The sequence below is a fragment of the Arachis ipaensis genome, chromosome B03, assembly GCF_000816755.2.
Source record: "Arachis ipaensis cultivar K30076 chromosome B03, Araip1.1, whole genome shotgun sequence".
Classification (NCBI taxonomy): domain Eukaryota; kingdom Viridiplantae; phylum Streptophyta; class Magnoliopsida; order Fabales; family Fabaceae; genus Arachis; species Arachis ipaensis.
The window spans coordinates 129,925,271-129,949,174 of NC_029787.2; the positions used below are offsets into that span (position 1 = coordinate 129,925,271).

At 38.0% G+C, this 23,904-nt stretch overlaps 2 protein-coding genes across 2 annotated transcripts; both read right to left on the reverse strand.

Moving 5' to 3' along the window:
• On the reverse strand, nt 16,506–18,042 carry LOC110270439. The gene is made up of 2 exons (XM_021119842.1): nt 17,649–18,042; nt 16,506–16,892 (listed from the first exon to the last, which is right to left on the reverse strand). The coding sequence occupies exons 1-2, from the start codon at nt 18,006–18,008 to the stop codon at nt 16,707–16,709; spliced, it is 546 nt and encodes a 181-aa protein (XP_020975501.1). The 5' UTR covers nt 18,009–18,042; the 3' UTR covers nt 16,506–16,706.
• On the reverse strand, nt 20,898–23,057 carry LOC107631657 (cell wall protein DAN4). The gene has a single exon (XM_016335173.2). The coding sequence runs from the start codon at nt 22,625–22,627 to the stop codon at nt 21,086–21,088; it is 1,542 nt and encodes a 513-aa protein (XP_016190659.1). The 5' UTR covers nt 22,628–23,057; the 3' UTR covers nt 20,898–21,085.

The following is a 23,904-nucleotide window of genomic DNA, read 5'->3' on the forward strand; positions in this document are numbered from 1 at the left end:
ATATATATATACATAGGTACAGAAATAAAATCCCTTAATACTAGGAGATATGATAGAATCAGAGATCCCTTAATACTAGGAGATAGAATCAGATCCCTTAATACTAACAGAATTAACAGAATCAGATATCTAAAAACGGAAACTATATAAAAACAGAATAATTTATATAAAACCTATATCTCTCAGAATAACTTATATACAGCCTATATCTCTAATCTGATATTCAACACTCCCCCTCAAGCTGGAGCATATAAATCATATGCACCAAGCTTGTTACATATGTATTGTATCCAAGGACCCCGGAGAGCTTTGGTAAAAATATCTGCAAGTTGATCGTTGGAGTTGACAAAGGCTGTTACTATTTTCCCATTTTGCAACTTCTCCCTTATGAAATGGCAATCAATCTCTATGTGCTTGGTCCGTTCATGAAACACAGGATTGGAAGCAATATGTAAGGCAGCTTGATTATCACACACCAGTTCCATCTTACTCGGCTCACAAAACTTAAGTTCCTTAACTAATTGCTTCAACCATATAAGTTCACATGTGGCAAGTGCCATAGCTCTATATTCAGCTTCCGCACTAGATCTTGCTACAACATTTTGCTTCTTACTCTTCCAAGATATCAAGTTTCCACCAATAAAAACACAATAACCAAATGTAGAACGTCTATCAGATGGAGATCCTGCCCAATCTGCATCAGTATACCCAACAATTTGGTTATGTCCTTTATCTTCATACAACAAACCTTTTCCTGGAGCACCTTTGATATATCTAAGGACTTTAACAGCTGCGTTCCAATGACTATCGCATGGGGAGTCAAGAAACTGACTTAGGATACTTGTGGTAAATGAAATATCTGGCCGAGTGACTGTCAAATAATTCAATCGGCCAATTAATATGCGATATCTACCAGGATCTGCAAGAGGTTTTCCTTGATTTGGACTAAGTTTTGTGTTGGGATCCATTGGTGTATCTACAGGTCTAGAATCTAACATTCCAGTTTTTTCAAGAATATTCAGAGCATATTTTCTCTATGAGATACAGATCCCAACATTAGATTGTGCCACTTCAATTCCTAGGAAATATTTTAACTTTCCCATATCCTTAGTCTGAAAGTGATCAAACAAGTGTTGTTTTAGCTGAGTGATTCCCTCATCATCATCTCCAGTAATGACAATATCATCCACATAAACAACCAGATATATGGAGGTCGTGGAGGAAGAATGACGGGAGAAAACTGAATGATCTGCTTCACTCTGAATCATGCCAAATTTAGAAATAACAGCACTAAAGCGACTAAACCAAGCTCGAGGGGATTGTTTCAAGCCATATAAAGATCGGCGTAAATGACATACTAAGCCGGAAGACTCCCCCTAAGCAATAAACCCGGGAGGTTGCTCCATGTATACTTCCTCCTCGAGATCACCATGTAAGAAAGCATTTTTAATATCAAGTTGATGAAGAGGCCAATGGCGAATGGCAGCCATAGAAAGAAAAAGATGAACAGAGGCCATCTTCGCAACAGGAGAGAAGGTATCACCATAGTCCAAACCAAATATTTGAGTGTAGCCCTTAGCCACAAGGCAGGCTTTTAATCGATCAATGGTTCCGTCTGAGCCGACCTTAATAGTATAGATCCAACGACAACCCACAGTAGATTTGCCCGGTGGCAATGGAACAAGATCCCAAGTACCAGTAGAATGTAAGGTAGACATCTCCTCAATCATAGCCTGGCGCCACCCTGGATGTGAAAGAGCTTCTGCTGTTGTTTTGGGTATAGAAACAGAAGACAAAGAGGAGGTAAAAGCATAGTGCGAAGATGATAAATGATGGTAACTAAGAAAATTATAAATAGAATTAGGATTACGGGTGGAACGAGTACCTTGTCTGAGAGCAATAGGAGGACTACTGCTAACTCCCGAAGAAGGATCCAAGGACGTTTCAACCACGGGTTCAGGAGATGAGTTATCTTGGACTGCAGGCCATGGGCGGCGATGATAAACCTGGAGAGGCTTTGTGGGAATAGGAGGCCCATCTAAGTAAGGAACAGAAAGCACCTCCGTAATGGAAGGTGAAGTGATGTCGGGTGCAGAGAAAAAAGGGGTATTCTCAAGAAAAGTGACATCTGCAGACACGAAGAAATGATTAAGAGCTGGAGAATAACAACGATAACCCTTTTGAAATCGAGTGTACCCTAAGAAAACACATTTGATAGAGCGAGCAATTAACTTGTCTTTGCCTGGGGTAAGATCATGGATGAAACAAGTACAACCAAAGACTCATAGCGGAAGAGAAAAAATGTGCTCATGAGGAAATAAAATGGAACTTGATTTTGCAAAGCAGAAAAAGGCATACGATTAATTAAATAACATGCAGTCAGAACAGCCTCACCCCAAAACTTAAGGGGAACATGAGTATGGAGAAGAAGAGTGCGAACAGTTTCAATCAAGTGACGTTGTTTACGCTCAACCACACCATTCTGTTGAGGGGTTTGAGGACAAGACGACTGATGTAGAATGCCTTGGGAGGACAAGTAAGACAAAAAGGGTGCTGGAAAATACTCACGAGTATTATCACTTCGTAAATTTTTAATTGAAATTTTGAATTGGTTTTGAATTTCAGAATGATGGTTTCAGTGGCTAAGAGAAGTGGGGGTTGAATCTTAGCCCCCTTTTGCTTGCTAACGCTTGCTGGACTTAGAGGAGACTTTTCTATTTTTAGCTCGTCCCTAGCCACGAGACTTTTTCATTTTGTCTCGTCACTTGGCACGAGACATTTTTTGTTTTTGCCCCTGTGCAGTAGAAAACAGAAATAGAGTAGGAGAGAAGAAAGATTACACCCAGATATATCCTGGTTCAGCTACTAAGTGCAGTGCAGCCTACATCCAGTCTCCATCACAACAATGATGGAATTTCACTATAATCAACCTGATTACAAACTGTAAAGTGCTAACCCAACTTACAAGGGGATTCCCACAGAATCATGAAACACAACATAGATAAACAAAGGAACTCTAAGACATCTATGGCTTTTTCTTTTAATTTTGCACTCTCTGCCTTTTTCCACTCTATGGCTTTTTCATACAAACCTCAATGTTTGCCTTTTTCCATGAGACTCAAGACATGACAAAATTAAACAGAAAAATACTAAACAGAATACATTGAAGGAGAAGAAAATCTGTAAGCTTAGGTAGCTTTGAGAATCCTGTGCCTTGCACTCTCAATGCTTACTTCTAACTCCTTGCTCCAAACAGTGGCTGTTCTCCCTTTTTATAGAAGAGAGAAGCCTCCACACTTGAAGCCAAAAACCCAAGCCAACTTCTTCTTCCTTCAAGAAACCGGTTCGGCCACACAGAGAGAGAAGAGATAACCATACTTTAACCAACATGCAATTACCTCTAGTCCTTTCTTGGTCCCCCCTCTTCATCAATCCGAGCCCTCCATCCTTGGCTTGCTCTCCAAGATGGATTTCTGGCCCTTGATGCTTCATGATGATGATGACTTCATCTGCTTCAATCTCTGCCTCTACCATCACTTCGCCACTCTAGCTACTTCCTGTGGTGGTTGAGCAGAATCAAAGACAAGCCATCTCCTCCAAGAATCTCCCCTTGTTGGCCGAGATCTTCTTCTTCCTTTTTGAGCATAAAGAACCCAAGATTACCTCACCAAATCTATCCATGTTTGGTGACAATCTTAGCCACAGTTCATTTTTATTTTAGTATATTTTCTTGCCATCATTAGCTTGATGGTCTTGATGCATGCAGCTCCTTCTTTCTTTTGATAATTGAACATAGCTTCCATTGTTTCCTGGACAATGACCGAAGAAGAAGAAACAATGAGAGAGAAAAGAGAATCTGAAGAAAAGCAATTCAAAGTGGTTAAACTAATTAATTGAAAATAGCTTGCTTTTGCTTCCCTTAGTGTGGCGTGTAGCAATGATGCCTTTAGTCAAATCAATCTTCTCTCACTTGCTTATGTTCCCAATGCTTAAATTAACTTTGAAATCCTTTCAGGAAGTGTAATGGAATCCGTTGGAAGCATTGAAGCTTTTTCTTTGCTTCATGGATTCGGACAAAGCATGAGGAACTCTCATCTTAAATGGAATTGGGCTTGGTTGCAATAATCATTAAATTTCTGGCCCAATTATAACATTTGCTTTCCTGATGAAATTTGGATCAAGCAATGAACAAATGGGAAAGCATTTTCAACTTGGACTTGTGACCATAATAGATTAAATTGGCCCAAGTAACATAAAGAATTAAATCAGCCATATTCATCATATATTATCAAAACCAAGGGCTGAATGTAATTTGGGCTTGCACCAGAAATTTGTTTTTCGGCCCAATATTAAAACCTGTAACAAAATTATTTTAATCAATATATGTTAGATGAAAATCAGATTAATAATTTTGTAATTAATTAATTTTAATAATGTTTAGTCATCACATATTAATTTAGAGTTTTCCAAACTCATCAATCTCCCCCTTGATGACAAACATTATTAAAATTGAAATGGAAAGAAATTTAAAAAAATTGAGTATGAGTACTCCCTTTGAAGATTGAATTTCTCCCCCTTTCTAAATGTCACATGGCTCCCCCTTGATGTATGCTTATTTTACCAAGGGAAGCACTAACCTGTAACATTTTAACCAAGCTTCAAGAATAATGTTATTTAGCATATTATATGATGCTAAATGCTTGATTTATGAGTAGTTTTAAATTGATAATCAAAACTCATTTGATATCATAAACTGATTTACTGCTCAAACATTACCACAAAACAAAGTTGTTCAAAAATTTCAAAAATTTTCCAGTCAAGATGTCAGAGCCATATTATTCAAGTAGGGAAAATATTTTTTTGAATCACATATGATCACATCAAAGACATTGCAGCTGGTAGATATCACAGTTTAAAGGAACTGCCAAAAATAAATTTTCAAACCAACATGTTTACCAAGATGAATAAGAATATTCCTATTTCAATACAAGCATGTTCATCAAGATAAATCAACAATCAGGCATTCATATGATCAATAAAAATATTGTCAAACATCATCATAAACCAAATGCCAAATGCCTTTCAAGCAGCAGTAACCATAGTGAAACAAATGCAATAACAACATGCATTCTTTAAACAAGGGAGATCATGAATTTTCAATTTGAAAATTTCATCCCCTGTTTCAGCAAATCCTCCCCTGTTTTATTAGTATCAATTTCAATTTTGAAAACTAATTTTCCTCCCCCTTTTGTCATCAAGGGGCACCTGCACAAAATATGAACAACACAACAAAATATCCATAATAAAGTAATAAGAGTGTATCAAGGTATCATAGAGCAGTGAGTATCAAGTCATGCTCCTACAAAAAACAGATTGAGCCTAATGGAGCCAATATCAAGTAAAAGTAAAGAAACAGTCATTAATCATCAAAAAGGTTGAACTCTGAACCGGAATCATCTTCGTAATCCCCTGTCCCCATGTCATCATCAAAGCTTTTAATCATGAAACCAACTCTTTCGTGACATTTCTTCCAAGCCCTTTCCTGTTCATATTCCAATTTCCGGGCAGCCTTGTGAGATTTACGCATTAACTTGGCCATGTTGCGAAACTCTTTGAGAACTTCCCGGATTGATTGAGTGACATCTGAGGATTCAGGACGGCTCTCCAGATCGCTGAGAGATGGTTCAGAGGGAACAGACCGCTTGCCTTTCTTGCCCAAAACTCCTCCTCCTTTAATCATGGAAACCTTGTTCTCAACAGATTCATTAGACAAATCAACCTTAAAGTACTCAAATATACATGTGAGGAACATGCCATATGGAAGATTATCCTTTTTAGTACTCTTTACTGCTTCCCACATATGACGTATCATAATATAAGCAAATGAAATTGGGGTAGAAGTAATGAGAGCAAATAGGATAATAGAATCAGAAACTGTTACTCTATGGTGCGAACCACTTTGAGGAGTAAGGATATGAGTGATGATACGGTGCAATAGAGAGTTCTCCGGGCCGAGTGCTTTGTGAGTTGGGATTAATCCATCTAGTCCAGAAAGGTTTGTACAGATGTGTTGCAAGACAGCTTATTGTGTGACTCCTACTTGATCATCCCATTTATCAATCATATAAACTTTTGGTCCTTCATCTTCATACCCAAGAGCAGCACCTATGGTTTGAGGATTGAGAGTTATGTAAACACGCTTGACGTAAGAATGGATTGAGCCATCAATCAAACGCATGTTTGCATAGAATTCCCGGACCAACCCCGGGTAAACCAGTTTCTGAATGTGAACCAGAGGGGTCCATTTCAGAGCATCAAACAGAGAAGAAAAGTTGATTCCTTTGGTGGCCAAATTTTCAAGATTCACCAAGTAAGAGGGGCAGAGATGTCGTTTCAGCAAGACCTCTTTGTGAAATTCATAGAACGCACATGAGTAGAACCTAGAGGGATCAAAATGGGAATGAGGTTTGTGAAACTTGTTCTTGAATTCGAGTGACTCCAAATTCGCAGGTTCCTTAGTATCATGCAACACAAAACTTTTATGCCTCTTTTGAGAGCTTCTTGCATGTGGGGTGGATCTTTTCGGTGATGATTGAGGGGGTGAGGTATGTGACTCATCTTCATCCTCTTCAACACTTGGTTCCTTGGATTTTCCAGATTTGCCTCTCCCTGACGTTTTCTTAGCAACGACCTTACGGCGCATGGTTTTGGTTCTTTTGGAAGGAGGGGAATGAGTAGAAGAGGAGGTAGAATGGAGATGTATATGTGTATGGGTTGGAGGTGATGAAAAAGGTGGGTTTTTTGGAATGGGGGTTCGGCTACTCCTCCTAAGTGCAGTTTTCTTTTTCATGGTAGGATAAATGAAGAGGTTGAATATGAAGGGGTGAGTGCCGAAAGAGAGTGAGGGTGGAAGGAGGTTAGTGGTGCAATAAATGAGGATTGGAGAGAGATGATGGGGAAGTTAATGACCATAATGGAGCGGTTATTAACCAAATGGGAGTTTCAAAAAAATGATAAAAAGGGAGTTTTCCTTGAATAAAGGGATTAGTTGGAAGGAAAAGATATGATTTGACAACATGCTTCTTCCAACAAGATTTGAAAAGACAATCTAAGGGATTTTGTGATTTTATTTTTCAAAGAAAGAATAACTAACTAAACTGTCATGGTGGGGTCAGGAATTATTAGGTGGGGCCCATGAAAATTTAAATCTGCGTTTCCTCCCCCTTGATCATAGCTCCTCCATCAAGCTTGCATTTTTATCTCGTCCAAACCTACGAGACAAAACTGAACAGAGTTAAAAATTCACAAATTTTTAATGAAACTTAAATCAAACATTCCCAAACTTTTTCTCAAGGTACAGAATCTGTCTTCACAGAGAGGTTTTGTAAAAATATCAGCAATTTGGTCTTCAGATTTTACAAATTGAATATCAATAGTTCTCTTTTGCACATGTTCTCTAATGAAATGATATTTAATTTCAATGTGCTTTGTTCTTGAGTGCAAAACAGGATTTTTTGAAATGTTTATAGCACTCATATTATCGCAAAATAATGGTATACTATTGATTTTTAATTTGTAATCTTCTAATTGTGTTTTTAACCAAATTAATTGAGTGCAACATGCAGATGCGGAAATGTATTATGCTTTAGCTGTGGATAAAGTCATTGTGGCTTGCTTTTTGCTTGACCACATATTGAGTGAGCTTCCAAGGAAGCAACACATGCCGGATGTGCTTCGTCTATCCACTCTATCTCCCGCAAAATCTGCATCACAAAACCCTACTGCACAAAAATCATCAGATTTAGGATACCATAATCCATAATCACAAGTTCCCTTAATATATCTAATGATGCGCTTAACAGCCGTGAGATGGGATTCTTTTGGGTGGGATTGGAACCTTGAACATACACCCACACTTTGGACAATGTCCGGTCTAGAGGAGGTAAGGTACATGAGTGAACCTATCATTCCCCTATACCTTGTTTCATCCACATCTTGACCATCATCATCCTTTTCAAGTTTTGTGTTGGGATGCATTGGTGTACCCATTGCTTTGGAATTTTCTAGGCCAAACTTTTTAATAAGTTCTTTTGCATACTTTCCTTGGTAAATAAAAGTACCACTAGGAGTTTGTTTAATTTGGAGGCCAAGAAAGAAAGTAAGCTCTCCCATTAAACTCATTTCAAACTCACTAGTCATGAGTTTTCCAAACTCTTCACACAAAGAAATGTTGGTCGATCCAAATACAATATCATCAACATAAACCTGAACAAGGAGTATGTCATCACTAGATGCTTTAATAAACAAAGTAGTGTCGGTGGTACCCCTTTGAAATTGATTTTCCAACAAGACGGCACTAAGCCTTTCATACCAAGCTCTTGGAGCTTGTCTAAGACCATAAAGAGCCTTAGTTAATTTGAAAACATGATTTATAAACTCTTTTTGTTCAAAACCGGGGGGTTGTGCCACATACACTTCTCTATCAATAAAGCCATTAAGGAAAGCACACTTAACATCCATTTGAAATATTTTGAAACCTTTATGGGCGGCATAGGCAAGAAGCAATCTAATTGCTTCCATTCTAGCTACCAGAGCAAAAGACTCATCAAAATCTATACCCTCTTCTTGATCGTAACCTTGGGCCACTAATCTAGCCTTGTTACGAACAACTTGTCCATCCTCACCAAGCTTATTTTTAAATACCCATTTAGTACCGGTAACTTTCTTACCATCCGGATGAGGTACTAGTGTCCAAACCTCATTCTTGTCAAATTGAGCAAGCTCCTCTTGCATTGCTTTAACCTATGATGGGTCCTCAAGAGCTTGTTTGACATTGTTAGGCTCTATTTGTGATAAGAGAGCAAGATTGCTAGGTTCGGCTTGGCTTTTGGTGGATGATCTTGTTGCTACTCCTTGAGAAGGATTACCAATGATGAAATCATGAGGATAACCTCTCATAGACTTCCATTCTCTAGGCTTTTGGACAGGTGTAGAGCTTTGATGAACTTCTGGTGGTCTCACTATTTCAGTTGCTCGTGCCTGCTCAGGATACAAAATGGAAATATCTCCTCCAATCTGACGAGATAAAACTGGACTGGCAGATTCCTCATTCTGAACAGATTTGGGATTTTCTTTGCTTGTTCCAGCTTCTTCACCATCTGAATCATTATCTATCACAGTACTGGGAATTAAGTTAGAATCACAAAAAGTAACATGTATGGATTCCTCTATAGTCCTATGTTCCTTGAGATAAATTCTATAGGCCTTGCTTGTGGTGGAATATCCAACAAACATTCCTTCATAGGATTTTGGATCAAACTTTCCAAGGTTTTCTTTATTATTAAGCACAAAATATTTGCATCCAAAAATATGAAAATACTTAAGATTTGGAGGGGTTCCTTTCCATAGCTCATAAGGGGTTTTCTTTAACCCTTTTCTAATGATTGTTCTTCAAAATATAACATGCTGTGTTCACAGCCTCAGCCCACAAGAATTTAGGAATCTCATTCTCACATAGCATAGCCCTAGTCATTTCTTGAAGGCTTCTATTCCTTCTTTCAACCACCCCATTTTGTTGGGGGGTTCTAGGACATGAAAAATTATGAGAAATTCCTAAGTCATCACAGAATTTTTCAAAATCTTGATTTTCAAATTCTCTTCCATGATCACTTCTCACATGGGCAATTTTTAAATCCTTTTCGTTTTGAATTTTCTTGCAAAGAGTAGAAAAGGCATGAAAAGCATCATTCTTATGAGTAAGAAAAAGTACCCAACCAAATCTAGAGTAATCATCTACCACCACAAGACCATAGTGTTTACCTCCTAAACTTTGAGTTCTAGTAGGACCAAAAAGATCAATATGTAACATCTCCAATGGCCTTTTGGTTGAGATTCCATCTTTTGATTTAAAAGAAGATTTTACTTGTTTGCCCAATTGGCAAGCATCACAAGTAAGATCCTTATCAAACTTGATGTTTGGAATTCCTCTAACCAAATTCTTTTTGACTAGCTTAGAAATTTGGTACATGCTAGCATGACCCAACTTTCTATGCCAAAGCCATTTTTCAAATTCAAGAGATGTAAAGCATGTTACATTTTGTTCCTTTAAATCCTTAGAGTTAATCCATACACATTGTTACACCTTTTAGCTTCAAATAAAATATCCCCAGTTTTCTCACAAACAACCAAACAAACAAACTTCTTAAAAACAACTTCAAAACCCAAATCACACAATTGACTAACACTAAGCAAATTATGTTTCAAACCATGTACAAGGAGAACATCATTTATACAAGAAGAAAAATTTTTCCCAACTTTCCCAACAGCCACTATTTTTCCTTTTGCATCATCACCAAAAGTGACAAGACCTCCATCATATTCATCAAGCTTTATGAAGAAGGTTGTCTTCCCGGTCATATGCCTAGAACATCCGCTGTCCATATACCACATATTTTCTTTCCGTTTGGATGCTAGGCACACCTACAAAACAAGCTTAAGTGACCTTAGGTATCCAAATTTTCTTGGATCCTTTCACGTTAAACCATCTCCTATGTCCTAAGCCATTGTAATCAAAAACAACTTTACAAACTTTATCACCAATCATTCTTTCACCAAAGAAACATTGAATAGGAAAGTGTCCATTTCGTTTGCATAGCCTACAAAATCTTGGAGTTGCTGTTTTGTTAAAGTAGGTGGGGTCTTGATATCTTGTATCATTTGAAGATGAGGCAATGTTTTCAAAATGAGATTTTTCAGATTTATAAAATCCCAACCCAGCCTTGTCATAAAGAGATTTTTGACTAGCCAGAATTTGATTCAAATTTTCAGAACTTTGGGTGAATTTGGCTAAGTCTTCCTTAAGCCTTTTAACCTCTTTAAGCAACTCTTCATTTTGCTTAAAACAATCTACATATGCAAGAACGGAATGATTACTTTCACAGCTCTTAATTTGGGCTCTTAACTGCTTATTTTCCTCAACAAGGTCACAAACAGTTTCGGCCTCTCTTACTTTCTCTTTAAGAAAACTATTTTCAGCTTTAAGAATGGTGATTTGTTGTTCAAGCTCTTGATTTTCCAGCAGAAAACATCTTATTTTTTCAGAAAGGTGGTCTATCATAAGATGAAGATCTTCAGTGTTAGGGTTATGAAAGACTACCTGATCTATGTGATCTGCCATGAGACATGGTTGTGACTTGGTTTCGGTTTCTTCATCATCATCATCTGAGTCATTCTCCAAGTCTTCCCATGAGGCCATCAGTCCCTTCTTCTTTACTCTTTTCGGCTTTTCCTCCTTCTTTAACTTGGGACAATCAGATCTGAAATGCCCCATTTCCTTGCAATTGTAACAGGTTACTTTGCTCAGGTCTTTCTTCATCTTCCTTGAGCTGCTGCCTTTGCCTTTAAGCTTCACTATTTTCCTGAATTTTTTTGCAAACAACACAAACTCATTTTCAGAAGAGTTATCACTGGATTCATCATCCAGAGGGTTAGTCACAGAAGAAAAAGCAATTCCTTTCTTTTTTGAATCTTTTTTCAAATAGGTGTTTTCAAAAGCAAGAAGATTTTCTCTCAAATCATCAAGTGTCATGGAATCTAAGCTACTGCTCTCAGAAATAATTAATGCTTTTGTTTCCCACTCTTTTGTGAGACATCTCAACACTCTTCTCACTAACACAGATTCAGAATGTGTAATTCCCAGAGCATCTAAGCCAACAATGATGGAGTTGAACCGTTCGAACAGTTCATCAATGGACTCTCCTTCCTTCATTGCAAACATTTCATACTCTTTATTTAACATGTCTGTCCGAGTCTTTTTTACAATGGTGGTTCCTTCATGGGTGATTTGCAATTTGTCCCAGATTTCCTTTGCTGTTGTGTATCTTGATACCCATCGGTACTCCTCAAAGCTGATAGCACAGTTTAGCAGATTTACTGCCTTGGCATTTAATTCTATCTTCTTCCTATCTTCCTCAGTCCATCTTGCTTCTGGTTTAAGAGTGACTACTCCTTCTGCACTTGTGGTAGTTGGAAATTGAGGCCCTTCCAGGATAATCTTCCAAAGTCTGTAATCCACTGCTTGTACAAATATCTTCATCCTCTCCTTCCAATAGATATAATTTTTCCCATTGAAAAGAGGAGGTCTGTTGCTTGATTGACCTTCAGTCATATTATAGGACACCACATTTAAGCCACTATTTTCTGCCATGAGGATCTTTACTCCAAGCTGCAAAGCTTGATCTCTTTGAGACCAAGCTCTGATACCAATTGATGGTTTCAGTGGCTAAGAGAAGGGGGGGTTGAATCTTAGCCCCCTTTTGCTTGCTAACGCTTGCTGGACTTAGAGGAGACTTTTCTGTTTTTAGCTCGTCCCTAGCCACGAGACTTTTTCATTTTGTCTCGTCACTTGGCACGAGACATTTTTTGTTTTTGCTTCTGTGCAGTAAAAAACAGAAATGGAGTAGGAGAGAAGAAAGATTACACCCAGATATATCCTGGTTCAGCTGCTAAGTGCAGTGCAGCCTACATCCAGTCTCCATCACAACAATGATGGAATTTCACTATAATCAACCTGATTACAAACTGTAAAGTGCTAACCCAACTTACAAGGGGATTCCCACAGAATCATGAAACACAACATAGATGAACAAAGGAACTCTAAGACATCTATGGATTTTTCTTTTAATTTTGCACTCTCTTTTGCCTTTTTTCATGAGACTCAAGACATGACAAAATTAAACAGAAAAATACTAAACATAATACATTGAAGGAGAAGAAAATCTGTAAGCTTAGGTAGCTCTGAGAATCCTGTGCCTTGCACTCTCAATGCTTACTTCTAACTCCTTGCTCCAAACAGTGGTTGTTCTCCCTTTTTATAGAAGAGAGAAGCCTCCACACTTGAAGCCAAAAACCCAAGCCAACTTCTTCTTCCTTCAAGAAACCGGTTCAGCCACACAGAGAGAGAAGAGATAACCATGCAATAACCAACATGCAATTACCTCTAGTCCTTCCTTGGTCATCATTCTTCATCAATCCGAGCTCTCCATCCTTGGCTTGCTCTCCAAGATGGATTTCTGGCCCTTGATGCTTCATGATGATGATGACTTCATCTGCTTCAATCTCTGCCTCTACCATCACTTCGCCATTCTAGCTACTTCCTGTGGTGGTTGAGCAGAATCAAAGACAAGCCATCTCCTCCAAGAATCTCCCCTTGCTGGCCGAGATCTTCTTCTTCCTTTTTGAGCATAAAGAACCCAAGATTACCTCACCAAATCTATCCATGTTTGGTGACAATCTTAGCCACAGCTTATTTTTATTTTAGTATATTTTCTTGCCATCATTAGCTTGATGGTCTTGATACATGCAGCTCCTTCTTTCTTTTGATAATTGAACATAGCTTCCATTGTTTCCTGGACAATGACCGAAGAAGAAGAAACAATGAGAGAGAAAAGAGAATCTGAAGAAAAACAATTCAAAGTGGTTAAACTAATTAATTGAAAATAGCTTGCTTTTGCTTTTCTTAGTGTGGCGTGTAGCAATGATGTCTTTAGTCAAATCAATCTTCTCTCACTTGCTTATGTTCCCAATGCTTAAATTAACTTTGAAATCCTTTCAGAAAGTGTAATGGAATCCGTTGGAAGCATTGAGGCTTTTTCTTTGCTTCATGGATTCGGACAAAGCATGAGGAACTCTCATCTTAAATGGAATTGGGCTTGGTTGCAATAATCATTAAATTTCTGGCCCAATTATAACATTTGCTTTCCTGATGAAATTTGGATCAAGCAATGAGCAAATGGGAAAGTATTTTCAACTTGGACTTGTGACCATAATAGATTAAATTGGCCCAAGTAACATAAAGAATTAAATAAGCCATATTCATCATATATTATCAAAACCAAGGGCTGAATGTAATTTGGGCTTGCACCAGAAATTTATTTTTCGGCCCAATATTAAAACCTGTAACAAAATTATTTTAATCAATATATGTTAGATGAAAATCAGATTAATAATTTTGTAATTAATTAATTTTAATAATGTTTAGTCATCACATATTAATTTAGAGTTTTCCAAACTCATCACAGAACATAAAGGCTTGAAATGTGCAAATAATTCAGATCTGTCCTTCATTAAATATAACCAAGTGCAACGAGAAAAGTCATCAATAAAGGTGACAAAATAACAAAAATCAGAATGAGAAGTAACCCGACTAGGTCCCCATACATCAGAATGAATAACAGAAAAGGGAGACGCAGCTCGTGTATTGACACGACTTGAAAAATAACTACGAACATATTTACCTAAATTACAAGTTTGACACTTTAAGGTAGCAAGACGAGATAAACTCGGGACCATAGCTTGTAATTTCAAGAGGCTGGGATGTCCCAGGCGATAATGGACCACGTCCGGAGACTCAACAGCAGCAACAGAAGACACAGTAGTAGTGGGTAAGGCAAGCCGATACAGTTCTTGAGACTCACATCCTGTACCAATCGTTTATCCCGTCTCTCGATCCTGCACAATGACGGAGTCAGCAAAAAAGGTAACAAAACAATTAAGAGAACGGGTAAGTTGGCTAATAGAAATCAAATTGAAAGGACAATTGGGCATGTAAAGAACAGATTTCAAAGGTAATGTAGGAAGAGGAGTAGCTTGACCTATTCTCTTAGCACCAATTTTAGAACCATCAGCCAAAGTGATAGAAGGAAGAAATGCAAGGTGTTCAAGTTTAGAGAGGACAGAAGAAGTACCAGAAATGTGATCAGAAGCACCTGAGTCAAGGACCCATGGTCCAAGAGAAGAGGAATGAGAGATACAAGCAAGATAATTACCAGAGTGGGCCACCGAAGCAACGGGAGTAGATGCTTGCTTTGAAGCTTAGTACTTGAGAAACTCATCATAATCATTGCCAGAGACAAATATCCCTTGTGGTTGTGCGGCGGAGTGAACATCAGATGGCTCATTAGTTTGGACAACATTAGCTACCTTGGTAGGACGACCATAGAGAGCATAACATTTATCCTGAGTATGACCAATCCTATAGCAATAGGTACAACTAAGGCGAGTACGATTACCACGACCATTACCATGACCCCCACGGCCGCCGCGAGTGGGCACTTGAAAGGACACTTGAGAAGAAGATTGGGATGCCAATGCAGTTTGGTCGAAAGTATGGGTCTCAAGAAAGGGGCCGGATTGCAAGAGTCGTGCAAATACGTCCTCAAGGGAAGAAACGGGTGAGGTGCCCAATATTTGTTACCGAAGAGATTCAAGTTCAGCTGGCAACCCAAGTAACGTAAGTACCAAAAACAGCTTTCCCTGTTGAGCATGATGGTCATTAGCATTAGACACATAGGGAAGGAGAGTCAAAAACTCTTCCTTGACAGCTTCCACAGCCCCAACATAAGATTCCATATCAGTTCCTTGAAGCTGTAAACTACACAGCTTCTTAGCAACATGGTAAAGTCTTGCAATGTCATTAGTGTATAAAGCTTTAGCACGGTCCCACACCTTTTTACAAGTTTTGTAAGCCCGAAACATAGTCAGCTTTGGTGGATCAATGGTCTGCCACATAAGATTACATAGCTGTGCATCAATCTTCTTCCAAGTGGTTTTGTCAGCGGCGTGAACATCATCAACAAATTTAGTAAGGTGGTCTTCATAGCCTTGGCCCATGAACCAAAGTTCCACAGAATCAGCCCAAGAAAGGTAATTTTTGGCACCCATCAATTTTTCAGAGGTCATTATAGCAGTTCCAGAAACAACAGATGTTAGAACAACCGGTTTGCCACCATTGGAGTTGGTGTCGGGGGTTACCTCAGAAGACATGATGGCAGATACTCAGAAACGGCCGAAAAACACCTGCAGAAGGGAAACAAGGGCCGGAAAAAGCCTGGGCAGCGGAGCTTGACGTTCACGCGCGTCTGGAGTGGAGGCGCGTGAGGACCACGTGCAAGAAAAGGGGCGGCGCGTGTCGGCGCATGCGGCGATTGACGGTGGTGAAATTTTGGGGACAAGCCGAACTTGGCTTTCCGGTTCTGATTATGGGGTTGCTTCGGAGTGGGTCTGATGTTTGACAAGGTTTTGGCCGGAAAAATAGTTTCTAATGAAGAGACAGCTAATAGTGTCAGGTGGTGAGAAAAGGGAACACGGCTGAGAGATCGCAGCCGGAAAAGAAGAGAAACAAATAGAAACCAGAGCTGGGTCGGAACCCGCTCTGATACCAACTTGAAATACACGAATGGAGTGAGACAAGGATTGTGTTTTGGATGAATTCCCTTGAGAGAATCATCTCTCAGCGTCAATATATATATATATATATATACATAGGTACAGAAATAAAATCCCTTAATACTAAGAGATACAACAGAATCAGATATCTAAAAATGGAAACTATATCAAAACAAAATAACTTATATAAAATATATATCTCTCAGAATAACTTTTATACAGCCTATATCTCTAATCTGATATTCAACAGCAGCCAAAGGTTGCTACAGCAAAAGATGGCATTGAGATCGATTACTATATAGAACAACTCTCTCCTTCTTGGATCTCATCAGACACAATGACAATGCTTCTGAGTATTTTGATGTAGTTCCAGAAATATTTCCAGATGAGAACAGAGAATTTCCTTCAAGCTTGACCACCAGAGCTGCAACATGCTTAATGTGTAGATCTTCCTTGGGCATATTCTTTTCCCATTTTAACCTTTACTTTGAATTTAATAGGTCCTCAATTTGTTTACTAGTGCGACCACTAATTGAGCTTCTTCCTGACCCCTGCGACTGGATGCAGTTCTGAAGAACACCAACAATGGAATCACCAAACTTTTTGTGGTTGCCAAGAGTTGTAATTTCGGCAAGGTCAACTAATGCAGGAACCACTTTATCAATCACCTACATAATACACAGGAAACTTTTAAATTCAACATGGAAATCCACTTCTAATACTCAAATTATATAAACAAATAACCGGTGCTTGAATAAATAAAGACATCAGGCATATAAGGAGAAATTGTGTTAAAAAAATAATCCAGTAGACAAAGGTTATTGTTATCATGCATTTGGCTTACAAATATATTAGTGTCCTAAAAACTTGACAAGGACCATGCACCTTCCTTGGTGATAATGAAGACAGTAACTAGTAATTTGTCTAAAGCAGCCAACATATGACCATAAGCTCAAAAGATTATTTCTCTACAGCAATGCCTTTAGACATTCAAGTGAATTGATATCCATACTAAAATTGTTACTTAACTCTTCTTAACCCTTTACGCTTAAGGATGAAATTAATTAGTGAAATTTAGGAATTGGAAAGTTTGACACTCACACACAAAAGAACAGATATAAGACAAGCATTGTAGTAGTGATAGATTTTAGTCTGAAGGTGCACCATGGGCCAAGTGCAGTATAATTATTATTAAAGGCCTCGAGATTTTAGCATCATGGCTTTTACTTTTGTCTATTTATTTGCTTTAATTTAAACGAAGTTACGCTTAAGGGATAAGAATATACTTTCATTCACATGTTCAAATGCATTCTTTCCCAGACACCAATTGTGTTTCTTAAAGCTCATCTGTGCAAACAAGCTCAATTGATGTGATTAAGTATCATATTAGAATGAGCTGCCAATGCTACACTGAAAATTTTTACCTTGTGACATGTATTGGGATCTTGAAGAAGCCATAGAAGACAATCAATTGCCATATACTGCCAATCATCTGAAGACCAGGCAATATTACATAAAGCTTCAATAATACTGGGGCAACTGGCAATAGGTCCCCTACCAAACTTTTGATGACAAATTGTTCTTAATAAACCAATACAAGCTGGTGAATTTTCATTAACAAGTCCACCCCATATGCCAGGTAGTTTGATCAGAAATTCGGTTTTGCATATTGTAGGAAGGAATTCAGGTTTGAAAGCAAAGCAGTTAATCAGCTGAAGGGACCAACATTGCAACTGACTAGCCCATTCCTCAGCCTTCCTAGACTCCATTTCAACACCACCCATGCCATGTGTAAGCAAATCACAATGATAACTTAGCCTTCTATCAACATATTGGTAAAAGTGCGAATAAACTATTTCCAGGGGAACTCATTGCTAACTGGATGGAGAGCTCAAGAATTTCACCATGACTTGCTACAGTAGGAAAAGTGCTGGCATATGTAGCTAAATGTCCTAAAGCTTGTATTGCTACTCTCTGCTCAACTAGAGCAAGAATGACCCCAGCATGCACAGCACTTTCAGCAAATTCTTCCATATTCATTGTGTAGGAACCAATTATATGAGCTGCATAATAAGGAATGCAAATATTTTGGTCGTGAGAAAGCCAGCACCGATTCTTCAGTCCCTTCCATATTAGAGCAGCCATGCATTCAAAAATTCCTAGCTCTATGAACTCAGGGTCATTTGGATGTGCCATTGTCGTGTTCCACAAGCCACTGATAGAGAGCACCTGACCATCATCATCCTGAGATGGAAGTTCCCGAAAGAATTTCAGTATACTTGCTCTACGTTTACTTGGATTCCCTTCCTTCATAACACAAAAGAAGCACCCCGGGTATGGACAGTCTGATGAAACTTTATCCATGCTTGGTAAATTCAGAACAAAAATCCCGTAAATCAGCAACTCTCAAAATCAACTCCTCATAAGGTGGCTAAACAAGGAAATTAACTTAAAACTGCACCAGAAATAAAATACAAGATCAGTATATTTAGCTAACATCTGATAAGACCAAAATCACATAATGCCTAAGACTGTATAATAGGCAAGCCTACTCATGGATTTACATATAACAGGCAATACCAAACTAATTGGCAGTTGCTTGTTTGTAGTTCCTAAATGACATTAGATTATCAGCGAAAAAAAAGGGGGAAAATGCAGGGCATTCATGGATTATTGTAAATTTAAATTTGAAAAGGATGTGCCGTTCAACATGAGTCCAAATTAGATTATAAAAAAATAAGAGAGACAAAAACATATCACATAATTGCAGAAGTCATCAATTTCCAGCGAAGAAAAAGTCTGCCATGTATATATTATACAGCAATGCTAGAAGAAAAGAAATAGCACCCATACCGTTAAGCGTTTTCACAGCAAACTCTGATTTTGGATAAGAATTTTTGAGCTCAAAATAGTAACTGGTAAGGGCAAAAGAACAGTAGTTTCTGAAACACAAAAGGCAACAAAAAAATGAAATAAAATAAACAGAGACTATTGGAGACACATAGACTGAAATCCAACATATACTAGGAAATAAAAAATGATCCGAACACCAATGTCCTTTAATATATGTATATAAATTCTTGCAGGACAATTTAATCTAGTCGAGGGATTTGTCTTCTCAGTTGGAGATATGTTCGATTTTCATTTTTCCTCTCTGGTACATGTAATCAATTAGTTCTTAATTTCATTTTTCCTTCTTATTTGTGTTATGAATTTCTGTAGAAAAACCTGCAAGTTTAGAATAATTTTTGTAAAATTTTTCAACTTCTTCAAACATGTTAAAAGTCATTCCAACTTTTGGAATAAGTTGCTCATTAACATCATGTAAAAACTGAAAATACACCGAAATCGTTCCAAAATAAACCTTCTTAGAATCTAAAATACACCAAAACTTTGAACGAAACAAATTCATCAAAATAATAAAATCAAATTCAGAACTCGTACATTACATTCAAATTCAAACCATCAACCATGAACAACAATCTTCACAGAAAAAATAAAATTATTCAACTACAAAATCATAAATAACTAACAAACCATATTCAAATCACACCTCACCGCTTAATTCAATTCAAAACAATAATACAATTCACCCTGATTCAATTGAAAATCTGAACTTAAAAAATACATCGAAAGATTTTTAAAATACACCCATTTATAATAAAAGTACACCGAAACGAGGACGGAATAGATTCATCACAGTAATGACTCAGATTCAGAACTCCTACATTACATTCAATTCAAACCATTAACTATGAACAGTAATTTTCATAGACAAAAACAACATTATAGACCTATAGAATCATAAATTACTAACGAACTATATTAACTAGAATCGAACCATACCTCAATCACTTGATTCGATTCAAAACAATAAACCACTTCGGTCTGGTTCAATTGACGGTGTGAACTTGAATCATTCATTATATTCGGCAACGAAATACCTGTTCAAAACTAATTTTACAGCTTGATTTCAATAACTTTGATCCAAATTTTCAAATCAGATAAAAGAACATTAAACTTGAACAAAGAGAACGCAGAGAACGAAGAGAACATAGAGAAGGAAGAGAAACACAAAGAACGCGGAGATGGAACAGAACGTCGAGACACAGAAAATACTAAGAAAATTAAAAAAAAAAAGAAACGAAATCCGTATGAAAAAGGCAGTTACATATATTCGCGTGTTGAGTCAAAAGTTTGTTAGAAGTAAGGACACGTGGAGGTGAATTAGGTCAAAATTATTTGATTGGACTTGGTTGGTTAAATGACTTAGATGTAGAAATTAATTATTGTTGAATATATATATATATAGGAATAAAAAAAACATTATTATATTTATACTTTTGTGACACATTTAGCATAACCCTTTTTCTTTGACTAAAAGACAAGCTTGGAAAGGGTTCCTTGCGAAAAGGGACAGGAGAACGAAGCTGGGCTCTCGGGCTAACCTGCTTTTGCCGTGACCCCCCCAAAAACACCGCATTGCATTGGACACTGTCGGTGGGATCTTCAAATTACTATAATAACCTTCCAAGAAGTTAATCTTTTTAAAGTTACTAAATTAGTAAATTGTAAAAGCACATAGATAGATTCTGATTCTGGTATTCTACTATATATATATATGAAAGAGAGTAAGACAAGAGCAGTTCCCTTTTCGTCCACCTCAGGAGGCATTTTTAATCTATATAATTGCCAGTAAGCCTTTATTTTTATAGAACGAATCTGAATGGTTGCATGGTACATCACATGAAGAACAAGCTTGCTTCATTGCTCTATTGCTTTCGGTAACCTTTAATTATAATCTTTTCTCTAAAATTGAATGAAATTAAGAAGTATTACAAAAATAATACAAGTTACTTAATCAATTCTGCTTGCCTTCTCCTCCACCATCTTCAACGTAAACCTTTTTCCTTCTATCAGCCCTAGAAAGCACGCAAATGAGGAGAAAACACGTGGCATAAATCCCGTGAACCTTCCAATTTGTCTTCGGAGGTTGCCTCAACACCACCCTATGAAACACCGTGACGTAGTAATGAAGCCCAATAGCTATGCCCACTAACGTTTGGGCCAGGCCCAAAAACTTAGAACCCAACCCACACTCCGTGGAGAAGACAAGAACAAGATACATCAAGAGCATCAAGAGATAGAAAACGTAACCGAGAGTTTGCAGAACCTGCAGGCACAGGTACGTGGACTGCGAAGTAGAGTATAAAAACTTTAACGGTTCGAGCCCAGTAACTAACGACGATACGCAGAGGATGGTGAAGTAGATAGAGAGATAAACTTGGATGAAGATGATGATTTTCTGGAGTGAGAAATATGCTTTGATTTGTGTGCAGAGGAGAGAGACTAAGATCAATGGGATCAATACGAAAGCGCACGAGAGTGCGGTGGCTACGGTGGATGCATATTTTTTGCCGACGTAGGGTTTGAAGCCTTTTGTGATCTCGCTGTTGGCTTTGGTGAGGTAAAGCTTTGAAGTTGTGGAGATTCTTTCGAGGTCTGGGAGAAGCGTCTGGTGGAACTTGTTTGGCAGATCTCTGAACTCTGAGACGAAGTCGTCGTCGTCTTCGTCCATCCAATATGTTGTCGGTGGTGGTTGTTTCGTCGGTTTCTTCGTTGGAGGAGAAGCCTTCTGCGGTTTCTTGATTATTGGCTTTGTTTGATCTGAATCTGATGCCTGGCTGGTGGTTGTTTTTGTTTGCTTGTTCTTATCCTTGGTGCCGGTGGACTTTGTAGTTTTGTTAGTTGCTTTCGCAAGATCCAATGGTTTCTTGTTTGAAGTGGAAGGTGAAGTAGGTTTTGATGTTGATGTGGAATTGAGCTTCTTGAACTTGGAAGTGGAGGAGGGAATAGTAGGGGAGTTGAGCTGCTTGTTACTCTTGTTGGAGGTGGAGCTTGTGGAATTGAGCTTCTTGATGCCAGTAGTGTCGGTGGATGCGGTTTTAGAAGATGATGAACTCTTGGAGGAAAGGTTTTCGGATTTGATAGTTTTGGTTTTGGTTTGGTTCTTGGCAGAAATGTTACTACTAGATTTGAGTGTTTTTGTTTGGTCGTTCTTGGTGGAAAGGGGATTAGATTTGATGGTTTTGGTTTGGTTCTTGGTGGTGGAAGAAATGTTATCAGATTTGACATTCTTGGAAGAAGTAGTGGTTGGCTTAGTTAGCTTGGTCTGGTTCTTTTTGGATTGGGATTGGGTAGTGCTTTTCTTTTTCAAGGGCTTCTCTTCCCAATCATCATCTTGCTCCTCCAACAATCTTCTACTGCCAATTCTACTAGATAACCCTTCTTTGGTCTGAACTTGATGTTGTGAGCAGGCACTGAAGCATACAGAAACAAAGAAGAACAAAAGAATTGAGAATATGAGTACCTTTTTGCAGTCCAAGTGCATGAGTTGAGCCATTGGTGGTGAAGTGAAGCCAATCTGCACTGGCTTCCTCCAAGATCTAGAGGGTAGTGGTGGTAAGGTAGTCAAAGATCTAGTAAACAATAGAGTAATAGAGCTTGGACCCTCTAACTCACATGTGAATTTATAATGCTTTGGTGGATTGAGAAAAAAAGAACAAATGAGAGAAGAAAAAAGGGGTTATAATTTATAAATAGTTTGCATTTGTTTATAAGTGAAGTGAAACCATTGAGTGAGAGTGAGTGGAAGTGTGTGCTGCCAAAGGGAGAGGAGAAAGGAAAGAGACCTATCACATGGCGCATCCAAACAATTCAGGCTTCGCTACTTACGGTTTTACCCCTTTTTCTTTTTAAGATTTCTTAAAAAAATGTTCCACTTGTTACTATAAATATTCGTGCGAGCTCATAAAAATTTCATAGGTCAATAACTATTAGTTTTATCAATCGGGTTTGTATACTCAAATAAATATAATAGCGGTGAGTGTGCCCGAAGGGAAATTAATGCTAATAGCATCATAGCTGTGCAATACTGATGCGATCTAATAAATGCTTAATAGAAGGAGGGTAGAATGCGGGAAAATAACGAATGCTGCAACTGTGGCAGCCCATTAAAATGATTAAAAATGGTAGCTTGGCAATCTCATTATGTGGTGAAGAAATTCAAAAGTAGAAGTCCCAAGCCGACAGAGGAAGGAAAAATAAAAAACCATGTCGTGTGTTCACATTGTGTCGTTGACATGAAATCATAGATGCCGCTTTCAATTTTGCTTTCATCAACACACAGCCTCGCATACCCACACAAAATTGGATGGGGATGAAAAATGGTATATTGGGGTGAGAGAGGCTCGAACTCTCGACCTCAGGATAACTCAGTAGCTATGAGACCTACGCGCTAGCCAACTGCGCCACCACCCCAAGATATTCTTTTTAATGTGATATGTATATTATGATTTGAACTTGGTGATCTGTAGCATAACATTAAAAATTTAAAACGATAATTCCTTTGTAAATATGGGTGCAAGAGCTAGAGAAACATACTAACAATAACAAATAAGATTTTGCCCTTTTATTAACAATAAGAAACATTTCTACTTTCCTAATCCTAACATAATGACAGGTTTATTTAAAGTAAATTTATTTTGCTATTTTGAGGGACATAAGTTTAATTTTCCTTTGTCGTGAACATTTTTTATCCTCTTATACAAGAGTCTTGAACTAGCGCGGCAGCAACACTTGCTCATCATTATCATCGAGGTCAATACTCTCCAGTGGCTG

Excerpts from the sequence above, each read along its gene's own strand:
- LOC107631657 (XM_016335173.2), bottom strand. The coding sequence starts at position 22,627 with ATGGCTCAACTCATGCACTTGGACTGCAAAAAGGTACTCATATTCTCA.
- LOC110270439 (XM_021119842.1), bottom strand. The coding sequence starts at position 18,008 with ATGGGTGGTGTTGAAATGGAGTCTAGGAAGGCTGAGGAATGGGCTAGT. Across the intron at positions 16,893-17,648 it reads ATCCCAATACATGTCACAAG|GTGATTGATAAAGTGGTTCC; the intron begins GTAAAAATTTTC and ends TGTATTATGTAG.